Consider the following 23,970-nt stretch of genomic DNA (forward strand, 5'->3'; position numbering starts at 1 on the left):
TCAACTACATACCAAAGGGCATAGCACTGAGCACTAGACTTCTGGCAATACAGTTTTGTCAGGACCATTAAGGAGAGGCTAAGGCTTGGAGAGGTGGCTCTGAGCTATGTTTGAGGGGTTAAGAGTGGCAAAGTTACCGCAGGTATATCCTGTATTTGTTTGAAACATCTCTGATGATCTGTGCGTGGGAAACTGTTCAGTAGGATCTGGTAATGGGTAGATTCATCCCACAGAGTGAAGCTCACCCGCAGCTGGTAGGCTTCCAGGGTCTCCACGGAGATGTTGGGATCCCACAGGCTGCCTACCCAGGGCACAGACATAGGCTGAAAGTGAGAAGAGGGCATGTATGTGTACCCAAATAAAGCTCCCCTGGCATGCCAGCCAAAGTTACCTGAACTCACACAGGGCCTGGTCATCTTCATCTCGGGGTCCTCACAGTCTGCAGACCCAGAAAAAAAGAAAATGAAACCATTAAGTCTCTGCCTTATAAAGTTTACTGTTCTTCCAGAATGCTGATACCAAAAATAACATTCTTTTCCTTCTGGGGAGCCTATACAAGGATGGCCCCTTCAAAGCAAGCTCTAGGACTGGATTGTGGCCATTGGTCAGAGGCCCCAGAGCACTGAGACTGACCTGGTTTTCTCATCCCTTCTCTATCAGGGAACTGTCTAGTTTCAAATGTATTTCACCCAAGCTTGCTTTAGATAACCAAAGTCTTCGGCCACTTCTGATCCATCTCTCCCCACTGTAGCTTATTCTCTAGAGTTGTCTCTGCCTTTTTAAGAGGGGAGAACTTTGTTCTTTGTTCCTCCATGCAGTGTTTCTTAAATTTTCATGTGTGCAATCATCAGTAGTTTCTGATTCAGCAAGTCTGGAATGGGTCCTGAGAATTTGCATTCAATGACATTGTTGGTTCTGGGACTACCTTAAGGACCACTGCTCCACAGATATCTTCTTTTCTTCTTCTTTCTTCTTCTTCTTCTTCTTCTTCTTCTTCTTCTTCTTCTTCTTCTTCTTCTTCTTCTTCTTCTTCTTCTTCTTCTTCTTCTTCTTCTTCTTCTTCTTCTTCTTCTTCTTCCTCTTCTTTCTTCCTCTTCCTCTTCCTCTTCCTCTTCTTCCTTCTTCTTCCTCTTCTTCTTCTTCTTCTTCTTCTTCTTCTTCTTCTTCTTCTTCTTCTTCTTCTTCTTCTTCTTCTTCTTCTTCTTCTTCTTTCTTCTTCTTTCTTCTTCTTCTTCTTCTTCTTCTTCTTCTTCTTCTTCTTCTTCTTCTTCTTCTTCTTCTTCCTCCTCCTCCTTCCTCCTCCTCCTCCTCCTCCTCCTCCTCCTCCTCCTCCTCCTTCTTCTTCTTCTTCTTCTTCTTCTTCTTCTCCCTCCTCCTCCTCCTCCCCCTCCTCCCCCTCCTCCTCCTCCTCCTCCTTCTTCTTCTTCTAAAATAAATCTTTATTGCTCAGATTATTACAATTGTTTCTCCTTTTCCCCCCCATAGCTCCCTTCCACCCGGTTCCTGCCCCACCCTCTGCCCTTACCTCCTCTCCCCCCCGCCCCCCCCCCCCCCCCCGCCATTGTCCTCATCCGTAGGTTATATGATTTTAATCCAGTCTCTTCCAGCACACCCCCACACCCTTTTCCCCCTGATAATTATCAATCCACTCCCTTTCTTTGCCCCTGATTCTATTATATTCACCAGTTTATTCTGTTCCTCAGATTTTTAATTCACTTGATTTTTAGATTCACTTGTTGATATATATATATGTATTTATTGATCATAATTTTTATATTTTTTCTTCCTCTTCCTCTTCTTAAAGAATACCTTTCAGCATTTCATATAATACTGGTTTGGTAGTAATGAACTCCTTTAGCCTTTTCTTATCTATGAAGCTCTTTATCTGCCCTTCAATTCTGAATGATAACTTTGCTGGATACAGTAATATTGGTTGTAAGTTCTCAATATTCATCACTTTGAATATTTCTTGCCACTCCCTTCTGGCCTGCATAGTTTCTGCTGAGAAATCAGCTGATAGTCAAATGGGTGCTCTCTTATAGTTTTTCTCTTGCTGCTTGTAAGATTCTCTCTTTGTCTTTTGCCCTTGGCATTTTAATTATGATGTGTCTTGGTGTGGTCCTCTTTGGATTCGTCTTATTTGGGGTTCTGTGCGCTTCATGTCCTTGTAAGTCTATTTTTTTTTTTTTTTCACCAGGTGGGGGAAGTTTTCTGCCATTATTTCTTCAAATAGGTTTTCAGTATCTTGCACTCTCTCTTCTTCTGGCACCCCCATAATTCTGATGTTGGTACGCCTGAAGTTGTTCCAGAGGCTCCTTATACTATCTTCAACTTTCTGGATTCTCTTTTCTTCTTGCTTCTCCAGAGAAGTGTCCTTTGCCCCTTTATATTCCAAATCTTTGACTTGATTCATGTGATCCTCTAGTCTGCTGTTGGATCTCTGTATAATATCATTAAATTTATCAGCCTTTTCTAGGAAATTCTTGAAAAACCTTATAAGTATGGTTTTGAACACTATATCCAATCTTTTGTTCTCTTCCATCTCTTTTGTTTGAGATCTATTTCCTTGTCTTGGTATTTTTGCTGCTTCCCAGAGTTGGTAGGATCGCTTTGTATGTTTGGTGTCCTATATGGCCCAGTGGGTCAGTCTCCCCAGTTACCTGAAGTAGACACTCTTGGTGCTCCCCTTGTGGACTGCATGAAAAGCCTTATTGTAGTTAAGACTTGATTGTTGTTGGTATCACTGGGAGAAATTGACCTCCAGGCCCATTGGATGTGAGTATCAGCTGTATCTACTCCAGGATACCTTCTGTATTGGAGACAGTCTTATAGGATCAGACTTGCAAAACTGCAAAAGCCTCTGTGCTCAGCTTGGATGGGGTGGAGTCTCAGGGCTGAGCTGACAGTCTTGGCTTACCATCAGTCCTGCCCTTGTGTGCTCACCTGAGTTTCCGCCTGACCTCTGCCTTCCACGGCTCCTCTGAGTTTCTGCCTGACTGTTCAGATTCCCCGTGCAAGAGCGTGGGTGCCCCAGAGGCTTGCCCAGAATTGGCTTGGGTCTCTGTAGTCTGGAGCTTCTCCGTTATGGAGAGGCTGCGGCAACCTTCTTGGTCAGACCTCTCTGTGTGCACTCACTAGCGCGTGATTGTAGACCCTGCCTGCTGCAGCTCCCGGCTCCCCCAGTCTCCCAGTCTCTGAGTCTCCAGGTGCCTTTCTCCGGACTCCACCCATATGAGCCTGGGTCCATGGGGTTTTGGCCGGGGTTGGGGTTCAGTACAGTTGGAAAGGGTTCAGTGCAATCGGGGACTTCCTTTCCCCTCCTGCCAGCCAGGCTTTCGGCCACCCTTCTGCGCACAAGCATCTCCCTATCTCAGCACTTTGCGGCTCCCAATCCGATCCGTGAGCCTCTCTCCTTCTTTCTAGTTGTAGAATTCTCACTCCACCAGCTTTCCTGTGGATTTGGATGATGTCCATTCTGTCTTTTAGGTTGTTTTTTTTTTTTTTTAATATATATATTTTATTGATTTTTTTACAGAGAGGAAGGGAGAGAGATAGAGAGCTAGAACGTCGATGAGAGAGAAACATCGACCAGCTGCCTCTTGCACACCCCCTACTGGGGATGTGCCTGCAACCCAGGTACATGCCCTTGACCGGAATCAAACCTGGGACCTTTCAGTCCACAGACCGACGCTCTACCACTGAGCCAAACTGGTTTCGGCTATCTTTTAGTTGTTTTGAAATTGTTGTGTGAGGCAGCAGTTTAGGCTGCCATCTTGGTTTCTCTCCATAGATATCTTCTTGATCTCTACCAATTTCCTTGACTGTAACATTATTATTTTATTTGTTTTATTTTTAAAATATAGTTTTATTGATTTCAGAGAGGAAGAGAGAGATGAACACATCAATGATGAGAATCACTGATTGGCTGCCTCCTATAAGACCCACATTGGGGATCAAGCCCACAGCCCATGCATGTGCCCTGACCTGGAGTCAAACCATGACCTCCTGGTTCATAGGTAAACACTCAACCACTGAGACATGTCAGCCAGGCTTTACTTTGGTTTAAGAAGACATGTGACAGGTATGAATTGCCATTGCCACAGAGTGATAGGGACCGAGTCAGTCTACTTTAAGGACGGGGAGGAAACTGGGGGACATTCACTCATTCAACAAATACTTATGGAGCTCTCAATATGTGCCAGGTACCATTTCAAAAACTGGAGATATAATGGTAAATAAGACAATGCCCCTGTCCTCTAGAGATTACATTCCAGTAAAAGAGACCAATAAAAACAAACAATAATGTCAAAAATCTTATCTAATAAAAGAGTAATATGCAAATTGACCATACCTCTACTACACCCCAAGCTATGCCCACCAACCACGCCCACCAGCCAATCAGAGTGAGTATGCAAATTAACTCCAAGATGGCTGTTGCCACAAAGAGCAGGAGGGATGCTTGGGTTTCCCAGGCAATGGAAGAAGCCAAGCTTTCCACCTGATCATGCCAGCCTAGGCCTCCACTCAAGGCTACAAAGTTTCAATTATAGAAGGTAAACAAATCCAAACAGAAAGGGCGACAGCCACGGAGCAAGCAGGAGGTTTGGCTCCACTCCAGGCTACAAGTTTCAATTGTAGAAGGTAAATAAATTCCAGATACCAGGGCCTCCACTTGTGTTGTCAGGGGGCATGGCTGGCCTGCAAACCACCACAGGCCCCTTGCCCAGGCAGCCCAATGCCCCAAGGGAACCCCCACTCTAATCTTGGACACCCTTCAGGGCAAACCAGCTGGCCCCCAAACACGTACCAGGCCTCTATCCTATCTAATAAAAGAGTAATATGGCCAGGACCAGTTAGGCTCAGTGGATAGAGCGTCGACCTGTGGACTGAATGATCCTGGGTTCGATTCCGGTCAAGGGCATGTATCTTGGTTGCGGGCACATCCCCAGTGGGGGGTGTGCAGGAGGCAGCTGGTAGATGTTTCTCTTTCATCGACGTTTCTAACTTTCTGTACCTCTCAATTTCTCTCTGTGTAAAATCAATAAAATATATTTCAAAAAAAAAGAGTAATATGCAGACTGACCATCACTCCAACACACAAGATCAAGATAGCTGCCCCCATGTGTTCAAAGATCCTGCCCCCCCATGTGGACACAAGATGTCCAACACAAGATAGCCAGCAGGATGGGCAGTTGGGAAGGACCAGGCCTGCAAGGGAGGGCAGTTGTGGTGATCAGGCAAACAAGGGAGGGCAGTTGGGAGGAACCAGGCCTGTAAGGGAGGGCAGTTGGGGGGATCAAGCCTGCAGGGGAGGGCCGTTAGGGGTGACCAGGTTGGCAGAGGAGGGAAGTTGAGGGCAAATAGGCTGGCAGGGGGAGCAGTTAGCCATCAATTAGGCTGGCATGGGAGTGGTTAGGGGGTGATCAGGCTGGCAGGCTGAAGTGGTTAGGGGCAATCAGGAAGGCAGGCAGGCGAGCAGTTGGGAGCAAGCAGTCCTGGTTTGTGAGAGGGATGTCCAACTGCCTGTTTAGGCCCGATCCCATGAATCAGGGAGTGATAAGTAAGAAAAAAGAAAATAAAGTAGGGTATGTGGATAGTGAGTATGTGTATGTGTGTGTGTGTGTGTGTGTGTGTATAGTGAGTATGTGTATGTGTGTCGATAGTGAGTATGTGTATGCGGAATTGCTCCACAGATGAAAGTCATCCTCATTCTAACAAGCATTTCCTGGTCACAAGCCAATTTGTGAGGTTCTAGTGACTACACAAATGAATATAAGGCTCAGATCCTGTCCTCAGAGAGGCTGATGCTCTGGATATAGTTGATTTTCAACAATAAAAAGTGTTGTAAGTAGTGGCTGAGATTCTGGGGAGGGCAGAAAAATAGAAAGTGCACATTGAATGCTGCTTTAATAGATAAATCTGGCAGTATTCATAGGCAGGATGGATTAGTGGGGAAAGAGATGGTGTCATATATTGGGTGGTGTTAGATAAATGCAGGCAGGACGTGGGGTGAAAGTGAAGAACAAGGTTATAGAAGCTGGGATGAGGCTGGAAGCAAGAGTTACAACTCTTCCAAAAGTGGTTAGTCTTCCTAATATTTTCTAGGCAGGAGCATGCTTCTCTAGATAGGAAGGAACTCCAGTTCCCATAAAACTCCTGGGGTCTTGGGCCAATATCCACTGTTTGTGCCAACAGAGAATGGGCTTTGTCTTCAGGGAGTAGAGGTTGAGACCACATACAGAAGGGCTCCCCATCCCTGGTATCTATTTGTTCTGTGGGTACCATACGCTGACAATGGCAGCATTGTCAGCTGAGCAGGGAGGCTGATGTCTGGGCCATTTGTTGGTTTCTTCTGAAGAGCCATGTGGTGAAGGGAAGGGCTTGTTATGGCACTCTTACCTGGCACAGGAAAGTTTCTTGACTGGTGGTTTGGGTCCCCATCAGGGATAGGCTTGGGCAGGTGGTGAATGGTCACTTCATATTCCTGGCCAGGTTCTACCACAAAGTGGCTAAAGGTAAAACGCCACTGAAAAGGGAGGAAGGGAAGGTTGGACAAGGTCACACACAATACCTCTCACACAGCTATCTCCAAAGAACCCCCCTACCCCCATACCCAAAAGATCAGTGAAAAAATAAGAAGAAAAACATCACAAGATCCAAAATCAGAGGTTTCTGTATCTTTGCTCTTTGTTTCCTCTTGTCTTTCCTTCCTATTTCAAAATACCTAGACCTGGCCTCATCAATATAGTGTCATATACAAGAGAATCTGGCGAAAGCCCTCCTCCTACATCAGCCCTCCCAAAGTACAGAACAATGGTGTCAAAATCCAGCTCAGGTATTAAAGAGCTGGCACACAAAAGGCAGCTAAAAACTATTTGTTAAGTGACTCTTCTTCCTCAAATAGGAAAGCCAGGAATCTCTTAAGATTGTTCTGGAGCACAAAAGTGCAGAAGGAGGGATAGAAAAAGACCCAGTCATCCTGGGCCTATAGGCACCTTTATTACAGAGATGACAGATTGTGAGTGGAGAGATCTTATGGAGGGTGCATATAACAGATACCGACTTCAACTTCCATTCTCATTACCCTGGTGGGGTCCTTTGCTTTTAAGTATCTAGGCACCTGGTCCTCACCATGTACCTATTACTCAAGTTTGGGGGCTAATGAAACTTGGGAGAGGAAAATGTGTTTGTGGGAGATCTGCAAATGGCCACTTTTTGCAGATATAAACTAGCAGTTTTCAAACTGGAGCTTGCATCAGAATCACTTGGTGGATTTGTTGAAGGATTGCCACCTGAGTTTCTGATTCAGCAGGTCTAAAGTAAGGCTCTAGGCTTGAAGATGGCGACTGAACAGACGGACTTGTTCTGACTCCGGTCCCAGAACAGTAAAAAGCAGTGTCTGAGTCGCTCAGGGAAAGTTGATTGGAAACTGAGGGATAGCGGAAATCTCAAGGAGGGTAAGAAAAGGTACGCTGGACAGGATTTCCTGACCAACAGGCCAGCACTGCGGCCGCCGCTGCGGCTCTCCCGGAGCTCCGGGCTTGGAGAGAAGGTGGCGTCTTCTTACCAGGAAAGGAAGAGCTTCTCTGAAGCCTGGAAAAACCCACAGCGGCGGAGACCATCGAGTAGCTGAGACAGCCCAATCGGCGCAAACACTTGGTTTCAAGGGAGTTCTTCAGTCACCCACGGAAAGGTCAGAGTTTGCAGGGAAAATTTGAGGGATCTTGGTCCCGCGGCGCAGGCAGTGACGGTAGCCACTGAGCTTCGGCAAGGCCCCGCCCCCCACTATAGCCGCCAGCGCAGTGCTGCCGCCTGCGCTGACCTGCGCGCCCAAAGAAGGCTGCAGCGAGAATTCTGCCTGGGACACCCAGTGCTGGGTTTGGCGTAATCTGGGACTTTTTTAAAAAAAACGCCAGGGGACACGGGACAGATTGTTAAGAATTGCAGCTGTCCCGACAAGGGCGGATCATCTGGAAACCTTGGCGCCTGACCCCCTTCACTCCCTTGCTTCTGAAAACTAGGGAAGGACTGCTCAGTTGGGCTTATCCGGGGAAATTGCCTTCCTGGAAACAAGGGATCGGAGCTTTAGAAATAGTCTGGGAGCCAGTTGGCACTCTGCCAGCTAGAGCCATAGAGAAAGAAGGCCAGAGCAACCAAAAGGACTGGGAGGTCAAACCGGAAACACTGACACCTAAGAACTGAATTACAAACTGCTTTTTTTTTTTTTTTCTTTTTTCTTTTCTTTTTCTTTTTCTTTTTTTAAATTTTTTCTTTTTATTAATCAAAAATAAATGGACACAAATAACTAAGATATAGCCTACTTAAAATTAAGGATTACCTTACAAAACTGAGGTGCAGTGGAATGCTGGGAACTGCACGTCTGTCTGCTCCGTGAATCAGGCGTGCCAAATACAGTAACAGAGGAAGTGAATGACCACTACTGGTCATTTTTATGCTAATTTTGCCATTCTTTATTTTATTTTCAGCTTTTAATCTTTTATTTAATTTTCACTTTTTTCATCTTTTATTTAAGAAACGATTTTTTTTTTCTTTTTTCCTTACTTGATTTTACCTTTTAAATTATTACATTTTTCAATTTCTTTCATCACTATTACTACTGCTATTTTGCAATTTTTGTTTCTTTTTCCTTTTTTTTTCTTTTTTCTTTTTTTCCCCCCTCTCCACTACCATTTTATTTTATTTTATTTTATTTATTTTTTTACATTGGGAGTAACCTTCATTCTATTTTAATCTCTACTATATCATCATTCAACCCTTTCTCAACTTGACCTTTACACCATCACTCTCGTACTAAACTTTACCCTTTTAGTCTCCGGTTTATCCTATCCCTTGCCTGCTTTAGTTTTTCCTCTATTCTTTCTGCATACTCTCTGCTAAAGCTCTCACTATACTTATAGACCTAAGTTCCAACCCCTGACCCAAGTGTATAAATATCACTCTCTGCACTATATTATCTAGTTAAAAAAAAAAAAAAAAAAGGTTCTCCTCTCTATCCTTTTCTCATTGTTTGTGTGAAGGTTGATTATTGTGAATTTTTATGCTTTTTAGTGAAATTGTTATGCTTATACCTGTGTTGTTATTGTTGCTTTGTATTTTTTAAAAAAAATCCTCTGTTTTTGTTTGTTTCTTGTACTTCTGTATATCATAGCCTTACTTAATAATAGTGGATATTGTAGTTTGTATTGATCTGCAAGTATTGTTACTGGCATTGGCTGGGTTCAGTGGTTGTTCTATGGCAATTTTCTCCACAGATATATAGTTTGTCTCCCATTTCTCTTTTAGTTTCCTTCTACTCTCTCTTTCTTTCTCTCTCTCTCTCTTCTTTTTTTCCGTTTTCCAACTTCATTTTGTCATTACCTTTTTTCCTTCTTTTTCTATCTCTTTATCCCTCTTTTTTTTTTTTTATCTTATTTACTTATTTTATTTATTATTTTTTAAATTTTTCTTTATTTTATTTTTACCTTTCTTCCTTCTCTCGTATCCCCCAATTTGCCTTTCTCTAGTGGTCACCTTTGTTGGAGGTTATTAATATTGTAAATACATTCCTGTTAAGTGCCGCTTGTGTTGTACCTGGTAGTGTTGTAGTTTGTACCTTTAAATCAACGCAGGAAAAGAAACACCACATAACCAGACATCCTGAAAAGAGAGGCCATGGGGAGACAAAGAAATACCCCACACATGAAAGAAAAGCAGGCATCACCTGAAAAGGAAGTAAAGGAGTCAGAGGCAAGCAGCCTACCAGAGCAAGAATTCAGAATAATGATCATAGGATGGCTAAAAAGAATGGAAGAGAAATTTGACAATAACCAAGAAGAAATGAGGAAGAACCATGAGGAATTGAAGAAGAGCCATGAGGAATTGAAGAAGAACCAAGAGGAATTGAAGAAGAACCAAGAAGAAATGAAAAATGACATCACTACCATGAAGAACTCAATAGAAAGCATCAAGAGTAGACTAGATGAAGCAGAGGACCGCATCAGTGAGCTAGAAGACAAGATGGAAAAAAATACCCAATTAGAGCAGCTTACAGAAAAAAAGATTTAAAAAGCAGGAGGAGAGCCTACGGGAGCTTTGGGACAATACAAAACAAAATAATATTCGAATAATTGGGGTTCCAGAAGGAAAGGAAACTGAGGTAGACATGGAAAAAGTATTTCAAGAAATAATGACAGAAAACTTTCCTGAGATAGAGAAGAAAAAACCCACACAAATCCAAGATGCTCGCAGAGTACCAAGCAAAATAAATCCCAGAAAACAGACGCCAAGGCACATTATAATTAAATTGGCTAACAACAACGACAAAGTAAGAATCTTAAAAGCAGCCAGAGAGAGACAGAAAGTGACATACAAAGGAACCCCCATCAGACTAGCAACTGATTTCTCAACAGAAACATATCAGGCCAGAAGGGAATCGGATGAAATATACAAAGTCATGCAAAGGAAGGGTCTGAATCCAAGAATACTGTACCCAGCAAAGCTATCAATCAAAATTGAAGGGGAAATCAGGAGCTTCACAGACAAAAAAAGACTGAAGGAATTTATATCCACCAAACCAGCAATGCAAGAAATGCTAAAGGGTCTACTGTAAAAATAAAGAAATAGGAAGTGAAGAAGGAACACGGTTATAGAATAAAAATGGCGTCAAATGAGTACCTATCAATAATAACCTTAAATGTAAATGGATTAAATGCTCCAATCAAAAGACATAGGGTGTCAGATTGGATAAGAAAACAAGACCCATACATCTGTTGTCTACAAGAAACCCACCTCAGAAAAAGAGATGCACACAGACTGATGGTGAAGGGATGGAAAAAAGTTTTCCAGGCAAATGGAAATGAAAAAAAAGCTGGGGTAGCAATACTTATATCTGACAAATTAGATCTCAGAGTGAAGGACATAAAAAGAGATAATGAAGGCCACTTCATAATACTAAAGGGAACAATCCAACAAGAAGAAATAACCCTGGTAAATATATATGCACCCAATACAGGAGCACACAAATACATAAAAAAAACTGCTGGAGGACATTAAGAGAGAGATTAATAGCAATACAATCATAGTAGGAGATTTTAATACCCCACTGTCACCCTTCGACAAATCATCTAAATAAAAAATCAGCAAAGAAATACCAATCCTAAATGACTCACTAGACCAGGTGGAATTAATTGACATCTTCAGAACATTCCACCCCAAAGCCACAGAATATACATTCTTCTCAAGTGCACATGGGACATTCTCAAAGATAGACCACATTTTGGGACACAGGCAAAGTCTCTTCAAATTCAAGAAGATAGAAATCATATCAAGCATCTTCTCAGATCATAATGGCATAAAACTGGAAATTAACTACAATAAAAATGATCCAAAGAAATAACACACATGGAGACTAAATAGCATGCTATTAAACAAGGACTGGGTTACCAGAGAAATCAAGGAAGAAATTAAAAACATCCTGGAAACAAATGACAATGAAAACACAACAATCCAAAATCTATGGGACACAGCAAAAGCAGTTTTGAGAGGGAAGTTCATATCCTTACAAGCCTATTGCAAAAAACTAGAAAAAAGGCTAACAAGTGATCTAACTCTACAACTCAAAGAGTTAGAAAAAGAGCAACAAGAAAAGCCCAGTGTAAGCAGAAGAAAGGAAATAACAAAAATCAGAGCACAGATAAACGACATAGAGACCAAAAAAACAATACACAAGATCAACAAAACCAAGAGCTGGTTCTTTGAAAAGATAAACAAGATAGATGGACCTCTAGCCAGGCTAACCATGAAACAAAGAGAGAGGACCCAAATAAACAAAATCAGAAATGAAAGAGGTGAAATAACAACAGACCCCACCGAAATACAACGGATTGTTACTAAATACTACGAACAACTCTATTCCAACAAACTGAACAACCTGGAGGAAATGGACATATTCCTAGAAAAATATACACTTCCAAAACTCAATCAGGAAGAATCTAAAAATCTCAATAGACTAGTGACTAGGGAAGAAATTGAAACAGTCATCAAAAAGATTCCAGCAAACAAAAGCCCAGGGCCAGATGGCTTCACAGGAGAGTTTTACCAAACATTCAAGGAAGAACTAAAACCTATCCTCCTCAGATTATTCCAAAAAATACAAGAGGAAGGAACACTTCCAAACTCCTTCTATGAAGCCAGCATCACTCTAATACCAAAACCAGATAAAGACAACTCAATGAAACAGAATTACAGGCCAATATCCCTCATGAACATAGATGCCAAAATCCTCAACAAAATTCTAGCAAATCGACTCCAGAACAACATCACAAAGATCATACACCATGACCAAGTAGGATTTATTCCAGGAATGCAAGAATGGTACAATATCCGCAAATCAGTAAACGTGATACATCACATAAACAAATTGAAAGATAAAAATCGTATAGTCATATCAGTTGATGCAGAAAAAGCATTTGACAAAATCCAACACCCTTTCCTGATAAAAACTCTTAACAAGGTGGGAGTACAAGGACCATACCTCAACATAATAAAAGCTATTTATGATAAACCCACAGCCAACATTATACTCAATGGGCAAAAACTAAAACCATTCCCTCTAAGAACAGGAACAAGACAGGGATGCCCACTCTCACCACTCCTGTTTGACATAGTACTGGAAGTACTAGCCATTGCAATTAGACAAGAGGAGGAAATAAAAGGCATCCAAATTGGAAAAGAAGAAGTAAAGTTATCCTTATTTGCAGATGACATGATATTGTACATAAAAAACCCAAAGGACTCCATTAAAAAACTAATTGACTTAATAAATGAATTTGGCAATGTAGCAGGATACAAAATTAATGCCAAAAAATCCATGGTATTTCTATACACCAACAGTGAAACTACAGAAACAGAGGCTAAAAAAGTAATTCCATTTACCATCGCACCAAAAAAATTAAGATACCTAGGAATAAATTTAACTAAGGAAGTAAAGGACCTATTTGCGGAAAACTACACGACACTGAAAAAAGAGATAGAGGAAGATGTAAGGAGATGGAAGAACATACCATGTTCATGGATTGGTAGAATCAACATCATCAAAATGTCCATACTTCCTAAAGCAATCTATAGGTTCAATGCACTCCCCATTAAAATACCAACAGCATACTTCACTGACCTAGAAAGAACTCTCCAAAAGTTCATTTGGAACAATAAAAGACCCCGAATAGCCACAGCAATCCTGAGAAAGAAGAGTAAAGTAGGAGGGATCTCAATACCAGACTTCAAACTATATTACAAAGCCACGGTTCTCAAAACAGCCTGGTACTGGCACAAGAACAGACATATAGATCAATGGAATAGAATCGAGAACCCAGATATCAACCCAAATCAATATGCTCAATTAATATTTGACAAAGGAGGCACGAATATACAATGGAGTCAAGACAGTCTCTTCAATAAATGGTGTTGGGAAAATTGGACAGACACATGCAAAAGAATGAAACTAGATCACCAACTTACACCATTCACAAAAATAAACTCAAAATGGATACAGGACTTAAACATCAGACTGGAAACCATAAAAATACTAGAAGCATCCACAGGCAGCAAAATCTCAGACGTATGCCAAAAGAACTTCTTCACGGATACTGCCCCTAGAGCACATGTGTCAAACACAAGGCCCGCGGGCCAAATCCAGCCCGCCAGGCCTTGCAATATGGCCCGCACCGCGCTGTCATCACTGCACTCCGCTGTCAGTTTATGACATTGTCAGTTTATGACTGTTCAGTAAACCATTCGGCCCGTGATTTAGGCTGGATTTTAGATTTTGGCCCCTTCTCTGATTGAGTTCGACACCCCTACCCTAGAGCAATGGAAGCTAAAGAGAAAATAAACAAATGGGACTACATCAAAATAAAAAGCATTTTTACGGCAAAAGAAACCATCAACAAAACAACAAGAAAGCCTACGGTGTGGGAGAATATATTTGCAAATAATACCACTGATAAAGGTTTAATCTCCAACATTTACAGACAGCTTATACAACTAAATAAAAGGAAGATGAATGATCCATTTAAAAAATGGGCAATGGACCTAAATAGAATATTTTCAAAAGAAGACAGAAGGAAGGCCAAAAGGCACATGAAAACATGCTCTAAGTCACTAATTGTCCAAGAGGTGCAAATCAAAACAACAATGCGGTACCATCTCACACCTGTCAGAATGGCCAACATCAACAAATCAACAAACGACAAGTGTTGGCGAGGTTGTGGAGAAAAAGGAACCCTCGTGCACTGCTGGTGGGAATGCAGACTGGTGCAACCACTGTGGAGAACAGTGTGGAGTTTCCTCAAAAAACTGAAAATGGAACTCCCATTTGACCTAGTAATCCCACTTCTAGGAATATATCCCAAGAATCTAGAAACACCAATGAGAAAGGATATATGCACCCCTATGTTCATAGCAGCACAATCTACAATAGCCAGAATTTGGAAACAGCCTATGTGCCCATCAGCAGATGATTGGATCCAAAAACCATGGTACATCTACACAATGGAATACTATGTTGCCATAAAAAAGAAGGAATTCTCATCATTTGCAGCAACCTGGATGGAATTGGAGAACATCATGCTGAGTGAAATAAGCCAATCAATGAAAGAGAAACACCACATGACCTCACTCATTTGTGGATGATAAAGAACATTATAAATTGATGAACCAAGAGACAGATATAGAGACAGTAAAACAACAGGCAGACTGTCGAATTACAGTGGGGAGGGGAGGATGATCTGGGGGAGATAGTAGATCAACCGAAGAACTTGTGTACATCCATATAGGTTCAATCAATGGACATGGAACTCTGGGGAGGGAGGGTATGTACGGGAGGGTGGGAGGGGGAGCAAAAAAAAAAAATCAATAAAATAAAATATATAAAAAAATAAAAAATAAAAAATAAAGAAAAAAGAAAAAAATAAATAAATAAAATAAAATAAAATCCTGACCTCGGCACAGAGTCAGAGAACTGAGAAAGCACATAGCCAGACAAAGAGCCAGAAAGCCAGGTACGTGGGATGCTGAAGAACTTGAGGGCAGACACTGTTGGAAGATGCAGTCTGCCACAATCCCAAATATCCTTGTATGTTCTTGCTGGGTATGCCAAAATGGCAAGGCCTGGATTGATCCTTACCAGAGCCATTTCTCAGCCCTTTGTTTGCAAAAAAATAGTAGTTAAGGATGATGTAATGCCTCCGCTCCCTGGCAACAAAGCATGGACTCACGATGACTCTCTATTAAAGCGGTGAATTCTCCAAAAAAAAAAAAATAAAGTAAGGCTCTAGAATTTACATTTCTAACAAGCCCAGGTCATGCTGATGTGCAGTTCTGGGACCACATTTTGAAAACAACCACTTTAAACAAACTAAATGAGAATCAACATTTTACCATCTGGCCATGAACAGCAATGTGACCTGAAATTGTGCAGAACTCATTTGCTTGTGCTCCGCCCACAGTTTTCTGGTGTTGGCAAAATTGTTCTTTTCCAAAAGTAGGGCCCAGATTAATATCAGTTACAAATAAAGGTGGCAGGAAGCACGACAGGGGAAGTCCTCTCCCCATTCAACTTTCTTTACAATGACTAGCTAGGGAAAGTTGAAAGAAAAAGCAGGGGGTTGGCATGTCTAGAAAGTTTTCAAAATCATGTTCTGCTCATTGTGATCATCAGAGGAACATAATTCATCCAGGAGCTTGATTCTTACCCGCTTGTCATGATGCTGCAGTTTAGAGAGAAACTCAAACTTGACACACAAACGCTCATTGGTGTTCAGCTGCAGGACAGATAGCTCTGCACCCTCCAGGTAGAGAATGCTGGCTGAAAACCAGAGGAGAGGAGACACAGGTTCAAATGAGTAAGACAAACCATTGGGTGTGTCACTTCCCTGTTGGTTAGGCTTGCTCACTATTAAAAGAAAATCTGTCCGTCTTACACAACCCTGTACTTCCTGTTTCTCCCAGCTCATTCTTGGGTCTAAGTTAGCCTCCTTCCCTGCAGATAGTTACTGCCCAGCTACCCAGGGACAAGCAACACTTTACATTGGTCTAGAAGCAAAGGCTTTGCGAGTTTGTGGCTAAGGCATTGGCAATAGGGCATGGTGTTTAATATGGCCACCCTACCATCCTCAAAGAGGCTGCAATAGCAGCAGGGGCTGGAGACTTAAAAAAAGAACTCTCCAGGCCTTGTTCACAAATCCAGAGTGGCTCTTATTAACCCCAATTTTCTCAATTCTATAATGCAACTCTCTATCCCTATGAGTTTTTTTTGATTATCATTTAAAAAAATGGTAACCTCTAAAGTAAGGGAAAAAGCAGGCTGACAAATGTGTTAACCATTAAATATTTGGTCTGATCATGTGACTTTTTTTCTGGGGTGAAAAAGATTTTAGGCTAAAGGAAGATCTTTCATAAAGGATAGTAGGATGAGAATATATTGTAGACCAACATCTAAAACACTGAAAAAGTATTCACTGTATGAAATGATGGATCCTTTCAGCACTAATTTAGGTCCTCATGTATGAGCACAGGACTCTCCTATTATAATTCTGACTCTGATGGGAGAGTCAGATAGTCTAGTCCAGTGATCGGCAAACTCATTAGTCAACAGAGCAAAATACCAATAGTACAACGATTGAAATTTCTTTTGAGAGCCAAATTCTTTAAACTTAAACTTCTTCTAATGCCACTTCTTCAAAATAGAATTGCCCAGGTGCGGTATTTTGTGGAAGAGTCACACTCAAGGGACCAAAGAGCTGCAGTTTGCTGACCATGGGTCTGTCTAGTCTATGGGTTCACCTTGAGGTGAGCAGAATCCCTCAGGTCTCACTGGCATGGCCACTCACCATCCGTCTGCAGTGTCCATTCAATATGAATCACAGGAATGGAATCTCCATGCTGGGTTTGGGCAAAGTGCAGCTGGACCTGGACATCTTTTGGGGATGAAGGGGTCAATTTTTGAGGCTGGATCCAGCTGTCATCCAGGCAGGTACCTGGAAGCCAGGAAAAGCAGAAATCAGAGACTTGCATGCTCTGCAAGACACTGCAAGGAACTAAAGCATGCAAGCTAGATGCCTAGCAGTACATCCAGAGAAGTGGACCTTAAACATCAGGGGCAGGGTTCTCAGCTTTCCCATACTGCCCCTTCTTTTCTTGTGCTTGTCCCGGGTCACTGTAAAGCTTTAAAATCTCAAAGGCATATCAAGAAAGAACACAAAGTATACAAGTTAGTTTTGAAATGAAGTAGTGGTTGGAAATGGGGACAGAGGAAGGATGGGGTAATGAAAAGAGTTGTTTTATTTTTATATGCCAGGGTCCCTAATTAGCACAGACACGTAAAATATGTGCCTTCTTGAATTAAAACAAAGAACCACAGTTCTCTCTCCTGTTACAGTGATAAGCTCTGATAAATCAAGCTGAATTACTGACACACCATGGCAGCACCTTAAGGATAATCTCAAAATTCAAAGGACAGTTTAGCTTCTCACTTCCTGACTTTGGATAATGAATATACATATTTTTAAGTTTTAAAAAAATATATTTTTATTGATTTTAGAGAGGAAGGGAGAGGGAACGAGAGATAGAAACATCAATGATGAGAATAATTGATCTGCTGCCTCCATCATGCCCCCTATGGGAATTGAGCCCACAACCAAGGCATGTGTCTTTGACTGGAATCAAACCTGGGACCCTTCAGTCCGCAGGCCAGCAGTCTATTCACAGAGCCAAACCAGCTAGGGCTGAATATTATTTTTTTTTAAAAAGATTTATTATTGATTTTTAGAGAGAGAAAGGGAGAGGGAGAGACAAAAAGAAACATAAATGTGAGAGTAAAACATCTATCAGCTGCCTCCTGTATGCACCCACAAACAACACCAGGGATTGATCCCACAACATGGGTATGTGCCCTGACAAGAATGAAACCAACTCTCAGTGTGTTGGATGAGGACCAACCAACTGAGCCACACCAGCCAGTCCATGGATGATGAATATTCTGGTTAAAAAGCAGAGGTGTGAACATTCAAGGCTCTCAAGAATATCTCCTGCTGGAAGGTGCAGCCCTTATCCCAGACTGGAAGAGGAAGGGCAGCGTTTTGTCAGTGATCAGCATGAGGTTAGCACTTTATCAAAGCAACAAGAACAACAGCAAAAAAAAGAGATGACTTACTATTTTTGACTGTACAGTTTAGCCCCTGTGGGGAAAAAAAAAAAAAGGAGGTCATTACATCTGAACTTTAATTCACAAGTTGGGTTCCAGAGACTTTTTTTTTTTTTTTTTTTTTTTTTTTTTTTTTTTTTTTGGCTCATTCTGGCCCTGCCATCTCACTTTTCGGGGCTAGTCTGGGAAGGGGGATGATATTATCCTCACACTTTCTCATCATGCCCAACTGATAAGAAATAGAAGTGGATAACAAAACAGAACTGCTGTTTTCTGAATAACTATTATAAGCTGAGAACCTTCCAACTTCATTTATTGGGTCGGCAGCTAAGTAATTGCGGGTTTCACACATATATGGCTTCAGTTGAATTTTTAGGTTTGCAGACGTAGTAAAATGTAAAACACATTTTGTTATTTGATAGTTGGCTATTCAGCTGTTAATCAGTAAAAAAAGTTTTTTGATCTGTTTTGTAGTTTTCGTTTGGTGTTCGTTGAAAAATGGAAAATCAAAAGGAACATTTTCATCATATTTTGCTTTTTTATTTCCGCAAAGGGAAAACGCATCGCATGCTCATAAAAAGTTATGTGCTGTTTATGGTGACTAAGTCTTAAAAGAACGGCAGTGTCAAAATTGGTTTGCCAAATTTCATTCTGGTGATTTTTCACTCAAAGATGAAAAACGCTCTGGTCGTCCAGTTGAAGTTGATGACGCCCTAATCAAAGCAATAATCAATTCGGACTGTCACAGTACAACACGTGAGATTGCAGAGAAGCTTCATGTATCACATACATGCATTGAAAATCACTTAAAACAACTTGGCTATGTTCAAAAACTCGATACATGGGTTCCTCACGAACTGAAAGAATCACAGTTAACGCAACGCATTAGCAGCTGCGATTTGCTAAAGAAACGTAATGAAAATGACCCATTTTTAAAACGACTGATAACTGGCGATGAAAAATGGGTTGTTTACAACAATATCAAGCGGAAAAGATCGTGGAGCAGGCCAGGTGAACCAACTCAAACAACATCAAAAGCTGATATTCATCAAAAGAAGGTTTTGTTATCAGTTTGGTGGGATTACAAAGGAATTGTCTACTTTGAACTCTTACCACCCAACCGAACGATCAATTCTGATGTCTACATTGAACAACTAACGAAATTAAACAATGCAGTTGAAGAAAAGCGGCCCGAATTGACAAATCGAAAAGGTGTTGTATTCCATCATGACAATGCAAGGCCACACACATCTTTGGTCACTCTGCAAAAATTAATGGAGCTTGGTTGGGATGTTTTGCCACATCCACCATATAGTCCTGACCTTGCACCATCTGATTACTTTTTGTTTCGATCTTTACAAAACTCCTTGAATGGTAAAAATTTCAATAATGATGATGATGTCAAATCGTACCTGATGCAGTTTTTTGCTAATAAAAACCAGAAGTTTTTTGAACGTGGGATTATGATGCTGCCTGAAAGATGGCAAAAGGTCATTGATCAAAATGGGCAATACATTACAGAATAAAGTTATTTAGTTCCATGAAAAAATTGTCTTTGATTTTCTTCTAAAAATCCGCAATTACTTACTTGCCGACCCAATATTTAAAAAAATATATTATTATTGATTGCAGAGGAAGGGAGAGGGAGAGATAGAAACATGAATGATAAGAAATCATTGATCTGCCTCCTGCATACCCCCTACTGAGGATCGAGCCTGCAACCTGGATATATGCCCCAAGTGGGAATCGAAACGTGACCTCCTGGTTCATAGGTTGATGTTCAACCACTAGGCCACACTAGCTGGACAAACTTTCCAACTTTAAAAACATTGAGAGGGTTCCCCTGGGGTTCACTGGTGATAGGCCTCTAACCCCTGGAGACTTCCAATCTTTAGTCTGGAACCAGTGCTGAAAGAGGGGAGATAAAGAAACTCTAGTCCCTGGTACAGAAATTTCTTTATGTCCTTATAAATTGCCTAAGGAAGATGTGCCAGACTGTTTTTTTGCATGAGTTATATACTATATTGTTTCATGAATCCTCATAAAACCCCTGGAGTTGAGTTACCTCAAGAAATATAACATTGCCATGCTTTGATTTCTTCAACTATAAAATCAGAATAACTACAATACCAACTTCATAGTGTTGTTGAAAATTAAATGATACAAATAGAAATAAGGATATTGGGGCAGGAAGTGAGCTAGTAGTGATGGTGGTGTATGTATGTGCTCTTAACTTCTTATCTGTCTGTATTGTGAAAATTTTTGAACAAAGTGAATGAATTCTTGTACTAGTTATACAATTAAGTAAAATAATACATGCCCCCACACTGTTACTAGAAGCCTTAGGGGAATCATGATGAGAAATTCTGTTGGCTGCAATAACCACAGAACCATTTCACTGCCTACTAAATGAGACTAAAGTTGTCCACTGTCTGGCACATAATGGCTGCTTTTTAATTACTAGTTCCCCTTCTTATAATAAATGCTCAATAAGTGGGGGGAAGAGGGAGAGAGTAAAGGCTGGGAGTGAGGTTAAAGGGGAGGCAAAGCCAGAAATGTCTGTAATACTACTAACATTAAAAATATATATTTTTAAAAATTTTAAAAATTTTAGTACTATTTTTGGTCTTGGTTTTTGATAGCCATTGTTGTATATAAATACATTCTTCATAGTTTTTATATAAAGCTCATGAACCTTATAAAATACCTCTCCAGCATTTATTAACATAACTTCATAGATTTTGTTCTTTATTGATATAATGAATTATATTGATTGATTTGCTGATAATGGACCAATTTTGAATTGCTGGAATAAATTCTACTTGATTATGGAACACTATTCTTTTGATATTCTACTATTAAATTTACTAATATTTACTAATAGAATTGTTTGCATTTATATTCATAAGTGAGATCGGTCTATAGTTTTCTTTTTGTATATGACTTACCAAGATTTAGAATTTAGCTTTGCTAGCTTTAAAAAAATACCTTTCCCTCTTTTTCTGTGGTATTGAATACCCATTATAGGGTATGGCTGTATAAAGATCTAATTTAAATCTTATTGTCCATCAAAATAGAAATGGTTCTTTCTACTATGGATTATGCAAATATTAAAGAGCATTAGATACATAGATGTCTATTGAGCTGGATTGATGACTAAATGTGTTAGAGAGAAAAATAAGATGCAAAAACTATTGTAGAATCCAGTTTTCTATGGAAATAGGTAATGAAAAAAATCTGTGAATATAACCGTATGAACATAGAAAAACATGTGGACAGATATATATCAGACACACTGGTTACTGAGGAATAAAGGAATGGAAGAGATAGAAACATGAAGAGAGTGACAAAGCCCAATATCATGAAACTTTTGGTATAGCAGGAATAAAAAGAAGATTCTGGAGGGGAAAAAAACTAAAAGTATTTCCCTTATTATCATTTCCCTTATTATCAAGAATAAGACAGTGATGTCCTCTTATTCAACACTAGAGGCCTGGTGCATGAAATCCATGCACAGGTAGGGCTCCTAGGCCTGGCCAGTGATCAGGGCTGATTGGACCCTTCTGTCTGGGGCCTTCCATTGGGGGCTTTCTATCTGGCTGCCAGCCAGGACCTCCTTTGCTCTGCTCTGCCCCCTGGTGATCAGTGCACATCATAGTGAGCAATTGAACTCCCAAGGGGGACACTTTGCATATTAGCCTTTTATATATATAGATAGTACTAGAATTCCTGGTCACAACAATCAGACAAGAAGAAATAAAAGGCACATGACATGATATTATAAAGAGAGAACCCTAAAGATTCTATAAAAAAACCTACTAGAACTGAAAAATTTAGTAAAGTACCAGGATACAAAATTAATATTCATAAAGCAGTTGCATTTTTATACACCAATAATAAATTATCAGAGACAGAAACTAAAAAAATAATCCCACTTACAATTGCATTAAAAAAATTAAAATACCTAGGAATAAATCTAACCAAGGAGGCAAAAGACTGATATCTGGAAAATTATAAGACACTGAAGAAGATACAAATAAATGGAAGCATATACTGTGCTTATGGATAGGATCCTATATGACAGTGGTTGGCAAACTCATTAGTCAACAGAGCCAAATATCAACAGTATAACGATTAAAATTTCTTTTGAGAGCCAAATTTTTTAAACTTAAACTTTTTCTAATGCCACTTCTTCAAAATAGACTTGCCCAGGCTGTGGTATTTTGTGGAAGAGCCCCACTCAAGAGGCCAAAGAGCTACATGTAGCTTGTGAGCTGCAGTTTGCCGACCACGGCTATATAATAAAAGGCTAATATGCAAATTGTCCCCTCAACTGGGAATTTGTCCCAGAGTTCAACTGGGAGTTCTACCAGAAGGTGGGGCTGGCCCACCAATTGCTTGTGGCCCCTCCCCCCAGCCAGCCCCTCCTTGGTCGACTCCCACAATCGGAGGTGGGGCAAGCCTGCCAACCGCCAATGACCCCTCTCCCTGGCAGGCCCAATTGGCCTCAATCAGGGTGGGCCAGTTGGACCCCACCTATGCACGAATTTGTGCACAGGGCCTCTAATAATTAACATAACTAAAATGTCCATACTGTTCAAAGCAATCTATAGATTTCAATGCAATTCCTGTAAAAATGCCAATGTCTTCAACATTCTGAAGAAAAATGATTTTTAAACTAAGGTTTGTATAGCCAGCCAAATTATTTTAAAAGTGAGGGCAAAATAAAGACTTTTTAAATATATATATATATATATATATATATATATATAGGCAATGGTAAGATATGTACACATATAATGCCTTATAAAAATAATGGGGGGGGGAAGAAATTTCAATCGTTGCACTGTTGATTATATATATATATATATATATATATATATATATATATATATATATAGTTTATACAGGGGTTGGGAAAAGTAGGTTTACAGTTGTAATGCAAATAAATACAATAATTAATAAATACAAGAATAAACTGTATTTTGTATACTCACAACTACTTTTTCCACCTCTGTATGTATCCATCCCTCATACCCTCATAACTTTTCTTAGGAAATTACAGGAGGATACGCTCTAGCAAAATGAGGGAGGTAATCTTTGAGAAAAAACTACACAGATTCAGGACATGGGAGCTGTAAACATGACAGAATACCTAGTATGGCATTTGTGCTACAGGTCTAGAGCAGTGGCTGGCCCCTTGAGTGTGGCTCTTTCACAAAATACCACGTGTGGGCACACATGTACAGTGCAATTGAAACTTCATGGCCCATGCACAGAAGTTGGTTTTCAGCTCTCAAAAGAAATTTCATGTGGGGCGGGGAGGGCAATGGTAAGATATGTACACATATAATGCCTTATGGGGGGAAAAGAAATTTCAATCGTTGCACTGTTGATATTTGGCTCTGTTGACAAATGAGTTTGACGACCAGTGGCCTATAGCATAATAACTCCAGATTGGAGTGGATGACAGAGGGCACCAGGGGGAGTTTTCTGGGGACAGGGGAATGAAATTGATGGGATATCTGATGTTTGTGGGGGGGGAAAACATGACAAATCTGATAGAAAAAACTAAGACTAGTTATAATGAAAATTATGAAAATAAAGAATTAAAGCAATTATTACCTTCACAGGAAAAGAAGTTATAACAAAAAATAAATATAATCAAAAGCACACATACTTTTTTCATGAGTGAAGATTATTTACTTGCTATAATAAACAAAGATTGGGAGAAGCAATGGAAGGAGGTTAATATAAGACATTTAGATATT

At 40.4% G+C, this 23,970-nt stretch overlaps 1 protein-coding gene across 8 annotated transcripts in view; it reads right to left on the reverse strand.

Annotated features, from left to right (window-relative positions):
* Positions 1 to 23,970, reverse strand: part of IL17RA (interleukin 17 receptor A) — a 41,781-nt gene that overhangs the window by 11,551 nt on the left and 6,260 nt on the right. For 3 of the 8 annotated variants that reach the window (XM_084879515.1, XM_084879516.1, XM_084879513.1), the window contains exons 2-7: positions 18,209 to 18,233; positions 16,887 to 17,033; positions 15,750 to 15,862; positions 6,400 to 6,526; positions 402 to 439; positions 138 to 323 (exon numbers count right to left, since the gene is read on the reverse strand). In XM_084879515.1, the coding sequence (XP_084735641.1) occupies positions 138 to 323; positions 402 to 439; positions 6,400 to 6,526; positions 15,750 to 15,862; positions 16,887 to 17,033; positions 18,209 to 18,233 (636 nt within the window). Of the gene's footprint in view, positions 1 to 137; positions 324 to 391; positions 440 to 6,399; positions 6,527 to 15,749; positions 15,863 to 16,886; positions 17,034 to 18,208; positions 18,234 to 23,970 lie in introns of all 8 variants that reach the window. The other 5 variants (XM_084879518.1, XM_084879517.1, XM_084879514.1 and 2 more) reach the window with 3 other exon arrangements.

This window comes from Pipistrellus hanaki (genome assembly GCF_964339955.1).
Source record: "Pipistrellus hanaki genome assembly, chromosome: 3".
NCBI classification, from domain to species: domain Eukaryota; kingdom Metazoa; phylum Chordata; class Mammalia; order Chiroptera; family Vespertilionidae; genus Pipistrellus; species Pipistrellus hanaki.